Raw genomic sequence first — 18,015 nt, 5'->3', positions numbered from 1 at the left:
AATTATACTTTCTAGTTTGGACTCTTTGTGTTCTTTGACTGAACAGTGTGCACTTAAAGTCAAAATAAACGTCTTTTCTGGATGCAAAAATAATGACAGCTGCAATTATTACATAAGCGTCAATCAGAGCAGATTGTTCCTCCAATGTCATCCCTGTGTCCGAACTTAGATCCTGTTACATCTAACATGGGAGGGGAGGCCTGATGAGAAATGAAAAGCTACATCCAAAGAAGAGCTTTCAATAGTGAAACAGTATGAGATCGACAACAGAAATAAAATTTAATAGTTAGCAAGAAAAACTAATGTGTGTTATAAATAAATGTAAAATAAAGAAATTTAATCTTCTCGGTTCTTTATAGTCAGAACATTGTTTGCTTTGTTCATGAAAAGTCTACAAAATAGTTACATTAATTTAATTAAAGTTACTCTGGCTTGATATTTTTTTCGGTTTCAGTCTCTAAGGTCAGCAAATTTGGATTTATACAAAAAGAAGACCCTGAGAAAGTTATCTACTGCAGCCAAGACATTGACTGCTTATCACCTCTTCAGTAAAACAAATTCATTTAACAATCTGATCAATAAACCCTTTTAAATTAATTAAAACATAGCAAACATAATCAGATTTCAAAACCTTCAAAAGTTCATATTCAAACACTGACAGAAATGTTTGAGTTTCTGTGGTGAGGATTTTTCCAGCAGAACAAGACAGGGGTTCAGACAAAAATGACATAGATCCTGAAATGTGCAATCATCTCTACAGTTAATGTAGAGGCTCATGTTACCCTGGGAATCAGGGTTTCTCGATGCTGTAGGAACGGCATGCAAACTGCATGGACGTCCCCTGCTAAGATTTGCAATGAGCTTAGTTGGACTGTGGACTCTGCAACTCATATTAATGTCATAAAACTGTTCTTTGACTAGCTTATTCCAGTCACTTTCAAAACCAGAACCTGTAGATGAAACCCTAACCACAGTTTAACTTGGGAGCCATTAAAACAATTCACATATTGGGAAAACTGAGATGGATTATTAAAAAATACTTAAGCGGTTTTGGAGACACAAAAAGCAAAAGTGAAAAGAACGTTTTTACATTAATTAACATATAACTTAAACAATATTTCTTCTTAGTATTGTGCAGCTTGCGAATTTCTGGGCCGCAGTGGCCACTTGTGCCTTAGGCAAGTGGTAGTTGAGGTATCAGAGAAACCTCTCAGTAAATTCACTTTAAAGTACTTGTTCAATTATTAAACTGTAGAGAAGATAATGAAGTATTTAACAGGTAACAGATAACTAATTTATAAGACTGGTTTCAGTTAGCTTTGTAGCTGTTGAAGTTGGCTTAAAAGTAAGCAACACCTACTAGATTATGGTAAGTGATGCTGACCTCTTTAAATAAAAAATAATTTTTTTTCTAGACAGTGTTTGTAATGATTTTCAGAGGTAAGGATGGGTGTTCAAAATACCTGTGTAACCCTTGTTGACATAAACCTGCACTTTCTAATAGACGGGCTGTTTCAGCGGGCAGCAGAGATTAGCCATGTTGATGGAAACTGATCAGGATGAGCCATATGTTCTCCGTGTTACTCAACCACTTACAGCTGCTCTTTGAATAATACTTTTATGAAAGTGAAGCTTTCTGTTTCACGGAAGGTCAGTTACATCAGGTAAATGCAGTCGTGATTTAAGATGTTGACATAAAACTGAATTCAGTTTATATCACCACTGGCGTTTGGGAATTTGGACTGGAACATGAAGTTTATTGGGTCTAGTGACTGAAAAAGATCAACGATTCTCATTTATTAACTAGTTCTGGCTCTGACTACAAAGGTTTTCAAGTCCTACCATACTCTCAAACGTGTTTTAAAAAGCAATACAACAGAGGTTGGATATTTTAAATTGGCACAAAGGTTTTGAATCTAGGGCTGCACAGTGGCGCAGTTGGTAGAGCTGTTGCCTTGCAGCAAGAAGGTCCTGGGTTCGATTCCCGGCCGGGGATCTTTCTGCATGGAGTTTGCATGTTCTCCCTGTGCATGGTGGGTTCTCTCCGGGTTCTCCGGCTTCCTCCCACAGTCCAAAAACATGACTGTCAGGTTAATTGGGCTCTCTAAATTCTCCCTAGGTGTGAGTGTGTGTGTGAGTGTGTTGTTTGTCTTGTATGTCTTTGTGTTGCCCTGCGACAGACTGGCGACCTGTCCAGGGTGAACCCCGCCTCTCGCCCGGAACGCAGCTGGAGATAGACACCAGCAACCCTCCCGACCCCATTAGGGAAGAAGGGTGTAAGAAAATGGATGGATGGATGGGTTTTGAATTTAGGGCAGCAACCAAAATGGGTTCTAAAAGTCTTAAAATACATTTTTCTCTTTCAAATTCCAAATCTTTTACTCAGCTTCAGTTGTAGTCAGAAGAAAAACATTTTTATTATTTTTTTAAATATTTTTTTGTATTTTTGATGTTGTTGCTTTTTTAGATAAAACCTTTTTTTTTTTTTTTCAATCTCATTGCATTGTTTAGTGTCTTTTGAGAGATGCCTCTCTCATTACCTATCAGAAAGAAACTTCTGGACTGAATAAAAATCTTTTCATCTGAATAACTTTGTTCTATTTCTGCTGCTTTGTTGTGGTTACAAATAAATAGCGAGAAAGCTAAAAAAAAAATCTAATTTGAAGCCTGAAGCTGAAACTTAAAAGTCGCAGGTATCACCTTCTTGGATGGCTCTAAATTAAAGTGTGTCCAAAAACATTTTGAATCTATTGGGACTCCTTTAGACGTTCATGGGAACCAGTTCTGTCGTGACGGAGAACTTTCATGACTGAACCGCTGGGAGTCGAGATATTTTTTACTGGCAGCATCAAAGTCAGTAACAGTGTTGATTTCGGCTGATTCTGAAATGGCTGGAGGTGATGAATCGCATTGGCTCATTCAAAGTTGAGGTCTCCTTTTTGCTTTTCTTCTCCAAATTTTCCTTTAAAGTCATGATAACATATGTTTGGGCTTCCAAATGATGTGTTTACATTTAAAAGAGAGACATTGACTTGAAGCTTTAATCAGCTTAAAATATGTTTTAATTCTCAGCTCCTTTCACAATTTCTCACTAACTACTTATATTTTATGTTATTTTGTTTTCTATAGCTAATCAATATATATAATTTTTTAACAAGATACATAATTAGTTCCTCTACTTGTAAACAAATTCAATAGTGAAGTTACTAAAATGTCAATATTAAGAATTAATAGTCATTTATAATTGACTCATTCATATTTGTGCACATTGTTTAATACTTTTGAAAGCTAAAGGAAAATATTTTAAATGACTAATAAACTTTGTGACAGATAAATATACATAAATAGCCTGATAAATTCCTACGTTAAACTCACTTTTTGTAAGTCTTCATCATTTCACAAAGAGGGTTAAAATGCAAAGTATCCTAAAACACTGACATTTATCTGGCCAGTATCAGTATAAATGTATTTACATTGTCAGCTTTATACTGTCTATAAAAAATGGTGGAACAATTTTTATCTTACTAATTCATTTATGTATTATTTATGTCACTTGTCTTGTTGAGGACTTTGGGTTACATTTCCGCTTGAAAATTACTACAGTAAATAAAGTTAAGAAGCAATCAGCAACGCGAGCATTTAAATCAAGTTTCTTTTAAGCCACAAGTTTAGGGTCCATTTAAGTGCAGCTCCCAGCCTCTTTTGAAGACTTTACTGACCCCTTGTCCTGGAAGCACTTACTGTGTCATTCACCTGAGGTCACATACTTACTCTGGGATCCTATTAAAATGCCATCTTGTCGCTGAAAAAATGACTTTGTATTTTTCCAGTAAAGACAAGATAAAGAGAGGCCAGGTGCCAAGTGGAATGAGGGCTTTAGGACTGGGTGGGCATACTAAATCAGCTCCTTAGTGAAATTTAGAACTCCCACCTTTGTGTGACAGCAACTCCTTAGATCATTTGTTTCTTTAACTTATTAAATTACTGGAGTCAAAAACAAAGGCGGTCTTTAAAAGGGTAGATTAAAAAACAGATGGTGATGTAGGACCTGCAAGAAAAATATGTTTGATTTACTGAAGGAAGCTGCGATAGATGTTGGAATTGATGGAAAAGTAACCCATCTGTACGGCGTACGAATCAGTGAATGCTAACATTTAAACTGTGGCTGGATCTTAAGAGGTAACAAATGACAAAGGAGCCAAGTGAAAGAAAAGGCTTGCATTACCAGTTCGCAGGATCCCTGGGGAAAAATTAGAGCCACCAACAAAACTCTCAGATCCTCTGGGGACTGCGTACATACCTCGACTGCGTCTGGAAATGTGTCACTAACTGTTCTGTCTTCCATCAAGGTAAACCACAATCATGGCTCTTAAAATTTGATATTTGAAAAGCAGAAATAATGAAATCAAAATATGACTGTGTCCAGGTAAATGGTTTTTCTTTGGTAAAGGAGCAAAGCAGCTGAAAGAAGGCAGTTCAAATGAAATATGTAAATTATAACAACTTTGGATCAAAATGTATATTTCAATCCACACTGATGCAAACACAGAATGGCTGTAGACTTGGCAGAAAGAGGTAGAACGTGCTGACACATGGTGCGTTTTCTCTGAGAAGTGGAACACCCTCCAACCACCTGATCCACGACTACTGACAAGTCCCTTTCAAACGGCCTTTCTTCTCCTGTCTGAGGCAGACAAATTCATCCCTCTTGTCCCCAAACAATCACCTCTTTTCTTTTGCCTGTTGCGCCAATGAAAGGTGGAGGGAGGCTCCAGGAGAGAGGGAGGGAGAATTACATCTGCCTGACAGTACTACACTGTAGGCACTGGGTTAATGTCCTGTGTGTTAGGGCCCGTGGGACTGGGCGTTTGGGCCCCACTATCTTATAACACAGTTGACAAAGAGCCCAAGGCTCAGCCTTGAGGAAATCCGAGAGGCGGGCTATCTAGGCCGGGACGGGAGGACAGTGGGAAGGAAGGACAAAACATCTCAGGTACTTAGCTCTTTCCTTGCCCCATATATGTCAGTGTTTGCTGGAGCAAAGCAACTTGCATCCTTTGTTCCTGCTTCAAATACCCAGACTCAGTGACAGAACAAAATGCACATGCAGTACCCTGCAAAAATATTCAGACTCCATGAACTCTTTCACTTTTTCTCACCTTATATTTCTTTAATGTATGGGATGGACCAACACAAAATATCATCTAAAAGCTGAAAGTCTTTTGGAGAATGTCTCCATTGACATCTAGGAAGTGAAATTTCTCATTCAATCATACATAAGCTAAATTATGGAAAATCACATCATACATTAAATGCTTTTAAGCCATTTTATTGGCGACTACAGACAGGAGGAGCAAGCTCTCACAGAATGGCAGCCAGTGCAGATAGCAGAGGTTGTGCAATCCCAGGTGAGGCTCACCGGCTTCGCTTCTGAGCAATTGAATGGGAAAATGCAAAAATCCAGAAATTTTGAAGAAAAAATAATCAGAATTGGTTAAGCTAAATGAAAAATAAGTACTTTATAGTACAAACTACAGGGTGAAAATAGCAATATAAATGATCTTATTATTATATATTATTTTTCCATGACAGGTGAGGCAGATCCTGGCCTGCCTCCCCATCACTGGCCAATTTATAGTTTATCAAAAAGGGAGTAACTATTTATCAACAAGTGGACAGAATGCAGAGTGATTTTTTCCAAAAAGGTAATGAAATTATACATTTACTCACATTATCTTTGTGATTTAAAGACACAATTTCAGCATAAAAGAAAGCACACATCTATAAACAGCAGCACTGTTTTCTTTGACCCAGTCTTTTGACCATCAAACAAGCAACTTTACTGTCAGTAAGCAAGGCCCTTAGGACCCAATCACTGAGAGGAGTTTTTGGCTGGAGGCCAAGTGTCTTTGCTGTTTATGTTGCCTTTCAGCTGACCTTTAAGTGACCTGCAGAATATACAACAGTTCAGAGCAGACGTCCCTGTGGCACTGAACAAACCAGTGGGGGGAGAACAAGATGAAATCTGAAACATGGTACACCAAGAACACATAACAGACAGAAAGAGGAAGTCATGATGACAGACAAGCAAGGAAAGTGGTTGCACTGAGTTAGAGAACGATACGAGAGTTTTGAAGGATTGCGTCCACTGGTTTATGCGATCAGGTTGTCTGGAGTCTTTAGCACTGGCTGCTCCAGCAGTTCTTATGCCACTCAGCCATTTGAGTCAGATTACGACTCTGATTAACACGATTTGCTCTGCAGTGTGTGTTTCACATGGGAGCTCACTGGTAGCATACCACAGCCAGGAGTCCCTGTTGGCCCTGCTCAGACTAGTGGCTAGCTTCAGTCTCTGGGAGCAACTAATCTGGATTATTGCAGAGAAATGAGAGTTTTTATCTACAGCAGGTAAACTATTGACTGCTGATGATGTTTTAACATAACCTTGTTTAAAGAAAGTCAGAGCTTCAGTTTCTATCCACCCTTGGGAAGGTTTTCTGCCCACTTTGACAACTAATGATGTAAAGTACTCTTTATTCCACTTGTATTAACTTGTATCATTATGATACACAAGACTTGTCACTCATTCTGTGTTGTCCTTGGTCTTGTCTCAGTCTGGACCCCACTGTTGCCCCAAGGCCCAGACTTCTCTCTCTCCAGCCACTTGGACCAGTTCCTCCTAGGAAATCCCAAGGTGTTCCCAGTCCAGCCAGGAAACATAGTCCCTCCATCGTGTCCTGGGTCTTCCTGCTGGAACCTTCACCTCGCCTGGTATACCACTATGTTATCCCATCTTACCGTCTTTACCTGGAGCAATTTTAGTTGGAGATTTCTACCAGTCTAGTGTGGCGGTAGGAGAGGATTTCAAAATTAGTTTCGCGTTCGTATTATTCTCAGAGAGCAAATCTTTCCTCACTGCACACTGATGAAGAAGACAGGCCCAAACCTTTGCTATTAAAGTTGTTTCCTGGGGTTTCAGCTCATGCTGGAGGTTTTCGTTCCACCAGCTTTCAGGCTGAACTTGCTGGAAAAGTCAGACCTCGACAAACAGGCAGTTGTTTTGAATTTCCTTTGCTTGTGCCCTTGATGATTCCCAATTACTTTCAAAGCCTCATAACCTACGACGACATTCCTTGTGAAGGCCATCAGCAACTCTTTAGACAATGCTGGATAATGATGTTATGTTCACATGCGCCTGGTGTGTCCCATCTCAATGTCATGTATATAATTTTGAATGAATGTGGTGGTGTCCCAACTTATACCTCACCACATTTTTTCACATTCCACCAACAAATTTAAAAGGTTTTAATTGTTGGTATAATACTTTAATTCGTCAGTATTGCTAAAAGTAATATAAAATTTCCACATGTCCAAATAAAAACGCATAAAGTTGTAGGCTTCTTCATAGGAGTATACAGAATAGCACCAATTATTTGACAAACAAATTGTTTGTGAAACAATCGTTTATTGGTGATTGTATTTTGTCGAGCATAACTGAGATATTTGACAGGAAATGCAGCTTGGGAAGCTGACATATCTAGGTAAGTTGCTACTTGAAATGCTATTGGCATTTGCAAAGTCATTCATTTTTCTTGACACTGATTAGCTGAACCTTCATAAAAGGAGATCAAGAAAACTGTAGTCTTTAAGTTCTGCGGTAGTACTAAGAAGGTTTCCACTGTGCATGTTAATCCATGCAAAGATTTATTTGGTGTTTAAATTAATAAAATAGACAGTAATAAGTGTTGGAAGAGATCTTAAGTAGTTGAGAATTTCAGCTATTTGTGGGCAGCTGTGGTTCCTTTCCTCCAAAAATCCACTAAAATTGACAAAACTAAGAATGTTTTCTTACAGCCAAGAAGTAAAATTTTACTTCTTTTGCTACATTTGGTATATTGCTACCTCAGACTTAACTGTGAAGAAATTATTGACGCACTCTTCCACGTTGATAGTTTAAAGGCTTTTTCCGCAACATATTTTAGAACTAAAATGCACATAGGACCAAATCCGTCAAACTGATACTGTGAATTGGTGATGGACATCTATGTATTTATTTATTCTGCTATTTATTCTTTTCATCTTTGTACATTTTTGTCCATATGCGTCAGAATCCATTTTCACCCCGAAGACTCGCAGCACTGAACAGGCAGGAAAGATGGTATAGTGAACTTAATCTCTTTATTTGTTAGAGTATAAAGGTTGACCAGTTCAGACAAAGCGCCTCAGCTAAAAAATATACTCATAACTGTGATAACAGTATCCATATTATAAATCAGATGATATAGACAAAAGAGGAAACAATAGTGAAAATAAATTATCTGAATAACAATATTAATTACAATAACAATATTTATAGTAAACAGTGTTAACATTAAAGTTCATAAACCTTTATTGTTTCCTCTTGTGGAAAACTGCTTTTAAAATCGTCCATGAGCCAAAAAGCCAGCATTTTTTAAGTGGTAAAAGGATTTTTTTTTTCTGCCTGGGATGCACCCTCCAGTCTCACATATTTACAATATTCACAGTTACTAGGGAACCTGCTCAGTACATGTTGAGCTGTGCCGATGTTCAGGCAGTCAGTGGGGACAAAACTACATGGTGCAAATACACGTTTTATGTGCCTGGATTTAAAAAAAAAAACGTAACAAAAAATAAGAAGGCCCAATGTTTCTCCAGCAAATTCGGTACCTGTTGATAGAGGAGAAAAAGGGCCTTTCCTTTCACAATGTGTGACTTCTATAATCAATCAAGACACATGGTCAATAAAGACATGTGTTGCACGTCAGCAGGTCTTTACGTCCTGTTTTTTACTCAGACTCTTATCCCCTCACATGAAACCGTTTCAGGATGCTAAAATCCTGTCTCCTCAGCCCATCGCTGTCACCATGTTGGAGTGGTGCGGGTGTCCGAATGACGGGTGAATAGGGGTGGGCGTGGGGAGCATGTGGTGTCCACTGTGACTGAAAGGCGGCAAGTGGCCCATGGTCATGTGACCGGCCAGAGAGGTGAAGGAGGAGCTCTTGTCATGCAGACTTTTGGAAAACTCCTCGTAGCTGTCGCTGGCCCGCTTGCTCTTTTTGGACTTGTTGGACATTTTCCGATTGCGAGTCTGTATTCCCTCCTTTTTCATGGTAAGAGGCCGGTTCACCTGTTGAAACGAGGATAAGAAGAGAAGGTCAGTCATGCCTTTAATTAGAAATTGCATAAGAACATTTGTATAAGCATGAGGCTTTATCTGGGTCATATCTAGTTATCTATCATCAGAGGAAAAGATTCATCTTTAAGACTATAAAAAGATTTCACCCAACAGAATACAAGTATGTTCAAGTGTCCAAGTGGCGTTCAGATACGTGCTGGTTACCAGTATCAATGCATGGCAAGTTTTTAAGATATTGAAGTGCCAGAAGAACTAAAGGTTCCCCAGCTGTATAAAGCATGGAGTAAGTCAGTGCTGCCCCTCCCCCACTTGTTGCTTTGCACTACTAGTCTGCTGGCTGATTAACTTGAGTGTTTGGACAAGTACAGATGTGGAAGCTGAAGGAACAGCGCCCGTCTCTTTTGTTACAGCAACACTGTAATACTATTGGTCAACTATGATCAGAATGTTCATTAAGCTGCAGGATTGATACCTGAGAAAATATCCCCCCAATTAACCAATTAATACCAGGATTTGTTCATCTGTAAAGAGCAGCAAAGGTAGTGCTAAATTTCTGCTTTAGTTTATTCATCAAAGCAAACAAACAAAGAAAGAAAGAAATGTGATGTGTGAGCTTGTGGAACTTTCCCAATGTAAATCGCCTTAAATGCGTTTAGGATTGAAAGTATGTGTTTTGGCCTCTAAAAAGATTGTCAAAACCCTTGGTTTCATATTGTGCTCTAATAATTTTCCATCTTGTAATTTTTCAAAAATAAGCTTGATCCCTTTCAGATTATGATGGGTTTTCTAATTGTTTATCTGACGACTATCACATCAAATTTAAATTGAAATTCAGTTTGTCCAGAGTGTTTGGTCAGCTGGTTAACACAGAAACTTGATCAGAACTGGACATAAGCAATACTCTCAAAAACAATGATTGTGTATCTTTCTAAGGCATCATGGGCCTTTAAGTTTTAGTAAGTACATCTCAAAACCAAACTGTGCATTTGTTGACCATGAGTATTATATAAGATAACGATAAAGAATGACGTTTTTCTGTGAAGTGGTGTGTTTTGCTTCCTAAATACACAACAGTCCCACCATTGTTATTCTCAAGAGAATTACGCCTACCATGGAAACAATACCACACAAAGAAAGAAAACACCAAGGAGAGCAACAGTGTCCGAATAGGAAACCCCTCAATTCTTCCTCTTCTCTCTATTTTTCATTGCTGTCTAAATACTCGACCATCAATGGAGCCGTTTACTTTACGTCCACCCAGCTTCATAATGAGCTGACACCAAGGACACAAAGGAAACTTACGTTATGCAGCTTGTAGTAGAGGCCGCAGGCGTTGCACACCGGGTCTCCGTTTGCGTTGCGCCGCCAGAGTGTGGTGGTGCTCGTCTGACAGTTAGCGCAGCAGGTCCCCGCTCGTCTGGCAGCCGACTGCAAATTAATTAAGATTCAGGTTTGATTGGTGCTGAACACCAAAAGCAGACAAGCAATGAGACTTTGAGAGAACACATTTAATTTTCTATTTCTGTAAAAAAAAAAAGAAAAAAAAAGTCTGCTTTGCCAACTTGATCATACTGCTGTTATTTACAGTAGCTGCAAAGAAGTGACGTGACATAAATTAACCATATGAAGGCAATGACTAAATTTTTACTGAACGTTACAGAATCTGAACCTGTCTGTGTGGCATAATTGTTATTAGTGAACATGCACTGCATTCCTTTATTTATGTGTATTTTCATATTACTGGAATTGAATTGGATCTGTGTGTAAAACATAAAACAATAACCTTTATAAATCATTTAGTTTCATGCAAAAGACGACAAAGGCACTGCTCATATTTACATGTGAGTTTTGTCTTTACATTGTGAGAAGGGTTTTTTGGTATGGATTGAATAATATTAGCCAGATAAATTGTTTACATTTTGATAAATCATGTTAGTTTGCAAATACAATAATCAAGATTGAATAGATTTGAATGAAATTAACCATTTTACTTAGATAAGAAGTCAAACCTAAATAATGAGATAAATAATTTAACAGACTTTGACTCAGCGAACTATTAGCCACTCTCATTTGTTAGTTTTGGTTTATATCATGATATATTTTAATGAATTGTGACATGATTCAATATAAGAGCTTCATAAAAGCTAAAGACTATTACCTAACTTGTAGTTGAGAAGGTTTATGTGCTTTGAAGCAAGAAGCTAATCTCATCTTGCTAAAGTGCTAATGTTAAAGTCAAACTTGCTAGCTAACAGAGCTTTTTGTTGAGTCTGAGGAACTCATTGCAAATATAGGATGTTAAATTTGGGTTCTATGCCAAATTTAGCAAGGGGATCCAGGAAGGGCACAGTGTCTTGTTCATGGATCTACAGGATGAAAAAAACAGATCAATATTTCATTGTTTATTATAATAAATGAGGCACAGAGCCAAAGAGCCACTCATGGCTCCAGAGCTGCAGTCTGCAGACCCCTGACCTAACAGATGAGAACTGTGACCCTGTCACACTGTGGCTGAAGCTAAAAGTACAACACCATAATTTTTAATTCATTGTTGAAGTAAAACTCTGAAGGTAAAAACATAATTGGTCAAAGAGGCTAATTATATATTGTTTCTGTGGGAGTGCATAAAATAAGAAACTTATTTTGTGTTATTTCTTCCATACAGGGGCCACAAAATGGGCCAGAACCAGTTCTACTGGGGCACTGGCCCCTGTTGGCCCCTGTGTAGAACAAACCATGCACACAAAGCACACTGTATCTATGGTTTACATTAATTAGGTATGCATCCTAACTAACACCGTCGATTTAAAAAGTTTAACATTTTAGAGGTTATTTGCATATTCTTATTTTTTGCCTCTTTAACATCACCAAACAATTACAATCTAATTGAATAACAATGTTGGAATTTAGCTAATTTTTTAAAGTATCTTTAAATAGTATCCTATTTTGTTTAACTTAAAACCATGAACCAGAAGTATTGATTAGAATCGATCAATCAAATGAGTGCACTTTGTTAATTTTTTTTTTATCAATTAAATCCAACAGATTGTTTAGTCAGTGCAGCAGCAGTTTTACAAATCAAGCCTTGTTTATTTTGCGGACACATTAATTTGACTCCTGATTTACATTATGTTAGAGGATGTAAACATAAAATCTGTTTGTTGTTGTTGCGTAATGTTTTTGTTGTTGCTTTTTTTGCATAGTATAATTAAACGATGCCCTCTGACACATATGTCATCTTCCAAAAATGCCCTGCTGCGCCTATATTTTCTTAACTCCCTGCGCTGCTCTGTCTCTGTGGTGGACGGAAAGCTTGACCACTAAAAAACTGAGGTGTAGCCCTGTAGTTAGGAGGCCAGAGGAGGAAGCCGTGTAGCTTTATCTGGAGCGGTCAGGCATCCGGATAGGAAACAACTGGAAGGCTGCTGCTACTGCCGCCGCTGAGCGAAAGGCACGGTGCGGCGCTGCGACCCCGGGCCGAGCTGCATACGGAAGACAGAGCTGATATATGACTGTTTCTGCATGTATGGGCCGAGCCAGAGTCGGGGAGAACATGGAGGAGGGGGGAAAGGTCGTACAATTTGTATGAAACAGGCGGTTGTTTTTCTATTGTTTTTATTTTTAAAAGGATCAGTTCATATGCGTAAGCAAGCGCTCCTTAATGCAGGTGAAGGAGACCTCTTTACTGTTCATCATCTTATTCAAACTACTGGGGTTTTTTCATGTTGTAATTTTTTTTCATGGATTTTATCTGAGGTTGCAACATTGATGCTTTGTTTTTCATGTAAAAACAAAGAGAACAAACCGCTGAACTTAAACATTTTGGTAAATCTTCAAAAAATATGTATATATTTTTTTGTCATTTTCCATCCCAGTATAAGTAGGTTGCATCACTACTAATCTGATAGATTCAAAACTGAATAATAAAGCAACATTCATTCTTTCAAAACTTTTTTTGGGTTAAAATAGAAAGTTTTTTTGTGGTTTTTTTTTGGTTGTTTTTTTTTTTTTACTTTGTATCGGTTTTTCATGCAGGTAAATTTACATGTATAGAAGACCCATTTCTTGATTTTATATTATTGTGAAATGGACATAAACATGGATGAAAAAAATTATTAATATTCTATTCTACCTGGTAATGTTGTTTTCTGTTCCTTCTCGTTGTTTTCTATTTTACTCATCCTATTCAGTTCTGTTTGGTTATTATCACATTCTAAGCTGTTTGCTTATTCCCATCACCAAAACTGATATTTAAGGACAGCACATGATCTCTGATGCTGATTTCAAATGCAGCTGAAAATCTTTTAAAATGTTTCCTGAGACAAACAAACCTGTGTTCAGCCATTGCATTAACTATGACTTTTAAAAGATCATCATCTGGAAGATGGGATGACTTTTTACAATCTCCAAAACAGTTAATATCACCGTGTGTGAAGTAATAGCCAAATAATAACATTTCACCCAAACCTTTATTACTGGGAGCAGAGCAGCACTCTCCTTTCAACATGTCAGCCAATGTTACATTTTTAGTTCCAGGTTTAAGTAGCACACAGCAGAATTAAGTGTTTCGTTTGAACCAAAGTCCATCTGGCCTGCTATCAATGACAGTATCAGAGGTGGTTGTAATAATGATAACACCAACAACACAGATGGCCTCTCTCTGCTTGCTGCCTGAGCCAAAGGAGCAAAAGGTGAGCGAGAAGCACAATTCCTGGAAACTGATTGGGAAAATATAACTTTCCAGGAATTGTTCCCTCTCCCCTCACCCTTCACCTTACACTCTCTTTATGTACTCCCTCTCGCAAAACACGCACACACAGCGACGTTGGCTTCTGTACAGAGAGGGTGGGGGACTCACCAGCCTGCGTTTGGGTTTGATGAGAGGTCTGTTCTGGCCGTTCATCTTGTGGTACAAGCCGCAAGCGTTGCACAGATAGTGTCCGGTGCTGTCCCGTCTCCACAGGGGCGTGGAGGTGGCTCCGCAGTTTACGCACTCACGGCCCTCTGACAAGGAACAGGCATGCACACACAGGTCAGTTTATCAAGAAGAAATTAAGTTATTAAGTCAAATGGGTGATTTTTTTTGTTTCTTTTTTGTAAACACAAAGTTCTTCAGTTTTATTTTGCTCCTGCAGCAATACATAGAGTTGTGTGTTAAAATCTCAACAGTGAAGCAGAGCACTTATACGTTATATATGTATGTATATATATATATAACTTATGTTTGAAAATGATTAAGGAAATTACAATTGTTTCAAAATTACCCCTGACACTACACAAATCAAACACACTGGAAATAATTAAGGTCAGTATCATAACAGAAACTTTTGTTTAATCTTGAAATCAGCATCTTTCTATTAAAGCTGAATAACTTGATGCTGAATAAGTTTCTGGGTGTGTAATTACGCTGCATATAAACCAGGAGCATGCTTGAATCTCTGGTCTGTAATCAAATAAGAGTGAGTCAGGACAGTGTCAGAACAATCAGGACAGCGCCTTATGTAACAGAGAAGTGACTGCCAGTCTAAATATCGGGTTTGTGGCTCCCACTCTTCTCAGCTCCGAATGTGGATTTTCCTTTCACACCTCTGGTCCGGATCCAGTTCTCTGTAACCTGCTGCTGCTGCTGCAGCAGCTGCAGCTGCAGTCAGCTCAGCCGTAATTACACAGTCACAGTTAACTAAAGAGGGTTTTACAAGTCACTCTCCTCTGTCCTAGACAAATACAAACTACTCACTAATTCTGTAGTTTGCAAGAAAAACGTTTTGTGTTTTTAAAATGATTGTGAATTTTAGGTTTTAGCTATTCATTGCTGAGGAGTTTTTTTTTATTTTCATCACAAAATTATGATAGAAATTCGTCATAAAAATTTATAGGTTATTAATGAATATCCAGACAGCCAATTGGTGGACGATGTTTCTTTGCTTTTTTTTTTTTTTTTTTAGTTTTATAAAACTGCGTTTTTGCTCCCTTTTAAAAATCGCCATTAATCATTTTATACATTTAACAGAGCGGTCAGTTTTTAACATTTTCCGACCTGCTGATGCTGATCTCGTCCCTTCGTCATTTCGTGCCTTAATAGATATTGACGTTTCGTACCCGAAATTAATTTCGGGACGCTTCGTACTCACGTGAACGATTAAAATTAAAGTAATTTTCTACAAACTATTCGTAAGGTAGTTGAGGTCATATTACAGTAGTAAATGATATTCTTGAGCTGCTCACTTTGTTTTTGTTTGCTCCGGAGTTGAAATTTTGCATATTTTACAAACGAGTTAGATGATTTAAATAGAGCTGAATTAAAACCCCAATAAACAATTATATTCAACCATAGTTGAGATCTGGGCACATAGTTGAGATCTGGGCACTTTTTATTTTATAATAATAAAATAAAAAGAAATAATCTAACAGGGTTAATATAACGATGCACAGTAAAGAAGCACAAAATGACAACGGGCAAATTGGCCGGGACCCTTAATACCAACCATGGTTTATACACATGTCGATCATGCTCATTATAATATAAATTTAAAAACAGAGTTAACCTGGTTCTCTTTATTATCTGATTGAACTTTAAAAAATCCCAACCTGCAGACCCTCCATAAAATCATCATGAAACCTACAGGCAGCCTTTTCTACACATGCAGGCTCTTTTTTTCCCTTCCTTCTTTCTTTTTTCCTTTCTTTCTAAGAGTTAATATCCTTGAATTTATTTTGGATTTTGGACTGATGTTTGGTGTTTGCTCACCGGTGCAGGAGCGCGCCTTGCTCTTGCTCTTGTGGGTGAAGCCGGGCGAGGAGCCCAGCAGGCTGCCGGGGTGGAACAGACTGCCGCCGTAGTCGTGGGCCGCTGGGAGAGAGTAGGAGGCGTACGTCGGTATGTGATGGTGCGTGGATGGGGTCTGGGCGCTCATTGAGGCCAGGCTGCTTCGGAGCGGACTCGACTCCTCCATCTTCATGCTGTCCGATAAAGACAATTGGTATTTGATAGATTCCTTCTCGTCCATCCGGACCGCGGCGGCGGAGGAAGGGGAGACGGCTCCCGGGTCTGGGGAGACGTCTTTCGGGGGTGTAGGGGGGAAGGTGTACAGGTGGGAGTTGGTTTGGGACGGCGGCGTCAAAGAAGATGCGGTAGCCGCGTTTGAGTTGCTGCTGCACGGGTAGACGGCGGAGAGGGCGGCGGGGGAAGCGGAGCCCGGGTGGTGCAGGCTGGGCTTGCTGAACGGACTCACGGCCCAGGCGTTGTGGTGGTGGGCCGACAGGGCTGCTTTCCCTCCGTCCAGCCATGAAATCCCCGGGCTGTGGAGGAGATGAGGCCGGCAGACCTGAGTCCCCGTCAGACGAGCTGGGAAACAACATCAGAAGTTTATTATAAGGAAGATGAAATTATTATGTTGGTTGAGGGAGTTTAGATGCGAGGAGACTTGTTGATTCAGAGGGTTCATTCTCCTTATTTACATGCGCATAAATATATAATGTAACCTAGGTTACTCAAGTAAAATAAAACGGGCAAGCCAAAAGAAGTAATTAAATGGCATATTTAAACATAATCCCCCCCGAAAATCGACGTTGAGTTACTGTTTCCAATAAAATTGCACAAATAAAAATAATGTAAGCTAAATAAGCTAAACTTCATTATCTTAATAAGAGTTTAAATGCAAAAAAAAAAATAAAAAATAAAAATACGTGATAGTTACAGTGTGAACTTTGTGAGAAGACCTATTTGTATTTTATTCAAATTACCGTGCGCTTGGCTGTAGGACACCCTGGCCCTGGCAGTGTTTGGGTAGTAAGGGTTTCCCTGCGAGTCCAGGTGATTAAAGAAAACGTCCACCTCGTCTGGAGGGAGCAGTTGTGTGGTGGGCTCCATGTAGCTGTGACCCAGGCCGGGGTGGTGAGAGTCCGGGTGTTGTCCGTTCAGCATGGCTGCGTGGGGATGCATCCAGCGGGGCTGATCAGCCGCTACATCCATCTCTCACTCTCTCTTTCTCTCTGGAGGTTCCCCGAAGCGCCTTTTCTTATTATTAATCAAGAGAATCAATATCCAGGGAGATTCTTAAAAATAACGTCCTTTTAAGAGCTCTTGGCAGTGTCCATGGGCTCCCTAAGACTACTGATGTTCTGGCTTAATTTCCTCTCTTGGGCATGGAGAAAACCTGCAAGAAGCGAACATGTAGTTAACACTTTAAAGTTGCGCTTTAAGATGTTTGCATGCTTCTTGGTGAAAGTGGTGCCGTTTTTACAAATCTGAATGGATGCGTTTTAAAATCTCATCACTTACAGACGCACATCGGTGTGCACTGTTACTTTAAGCGCTCAGCAGGCGGCCTTGCTCAACGTGACAGTAACATAAACATGCCTTACCTATTCAGGCTGGTGTTTTTGACCTCTTTGGAGAAAAGGCTCCCTGTCTCCGCGTCGCGCTGCAGGCCGTCTATTAGTCAGTGTTTGTCAGAGTAAGCTGCGTCCGCAGGGACTAAAACCAACGCGCATAACTGCGGCTGACAGCGCGGGGCCAGCCTAGTTAAGGAGTCAAGGGCGGAGTCTAAATTGGCTGGGACCCAGCCAATTGAAGTTTGCCTCCATACAAAACCTCAGAGGCAAAATCTCTGGCCAGAAAATCACGGAGGGATATTTCTATTATAGTCATGAATGCACGTTGTCTGACTGTCAGACTTTGCGTAATTTAATAAATAACAACAGAAATTCATTTCCAATAGAAAATGTAACGTTTTTTTCTGCAATAAATTGACTAAAAGTGTTTGTATCTGGGCGATATAAACAATAGAAGAATAGGTCAGCTACTGAAATGGTCATGTCAATGATAATCCACTTATTATTATTATTATTATTATTAT

The 18,015-nt window shown here is 39.2% G+C and overlaps 1 protein-coding gene across 1 annotated transcript; it reads right to left on the bottom strand.

The window, feature by feature from the left end:
* Positions 1 to 8,159: 8,159 nt before the first annotated feature.
* On the bottom strand, positions 8,160 to 17,679 carry gata2b (GATA binding protein 2b). The gene is made up of 6 exons (XM_044123373.1): positions 17,522 to 17,679; positions 16,901 to 17,313; positions 15,906 to 16,502; positions 14,016 to 14,161; positions 10,460 to 10,585; positions 8,160 to 9,148 (listed from the first exon to the last, which is right to left on the bottom strand). Exons 2-6 carry the CDS (start codon positions 17,127 to 17,129, stop codon positions 8,867 to 8,869), a joined length of 1,380 nt encoding a protein of 459 aa, XP_043979308.1. The 5' UTR covers positions 17,130 to 17,313; positions 17,522 to 17,679; the 3' UTR covers positions 8,160 to 8,866.
* Between the last annotated feature and the right edge of the window lie 336 nt (positions 17,680 to 18,015).

Source organism: Gambusia affinis, linkage group LG07 (genome assembly GCF_019740435.1).
Source record: "Gambusia affinis linkage group LG07, SWU_Gaff_1.0, whole genome shotgun sequence".
NCBI classification, from domain to species: Eukaryota; Metazoa; Chordata; class Actinopteri; order Cyprinodontiformes; family Poeciliidae; genus Gambusia; species Gambusia affinis.
This window is presented reverse-complemented; position numbering and strand designations above follow the sequence as displayed.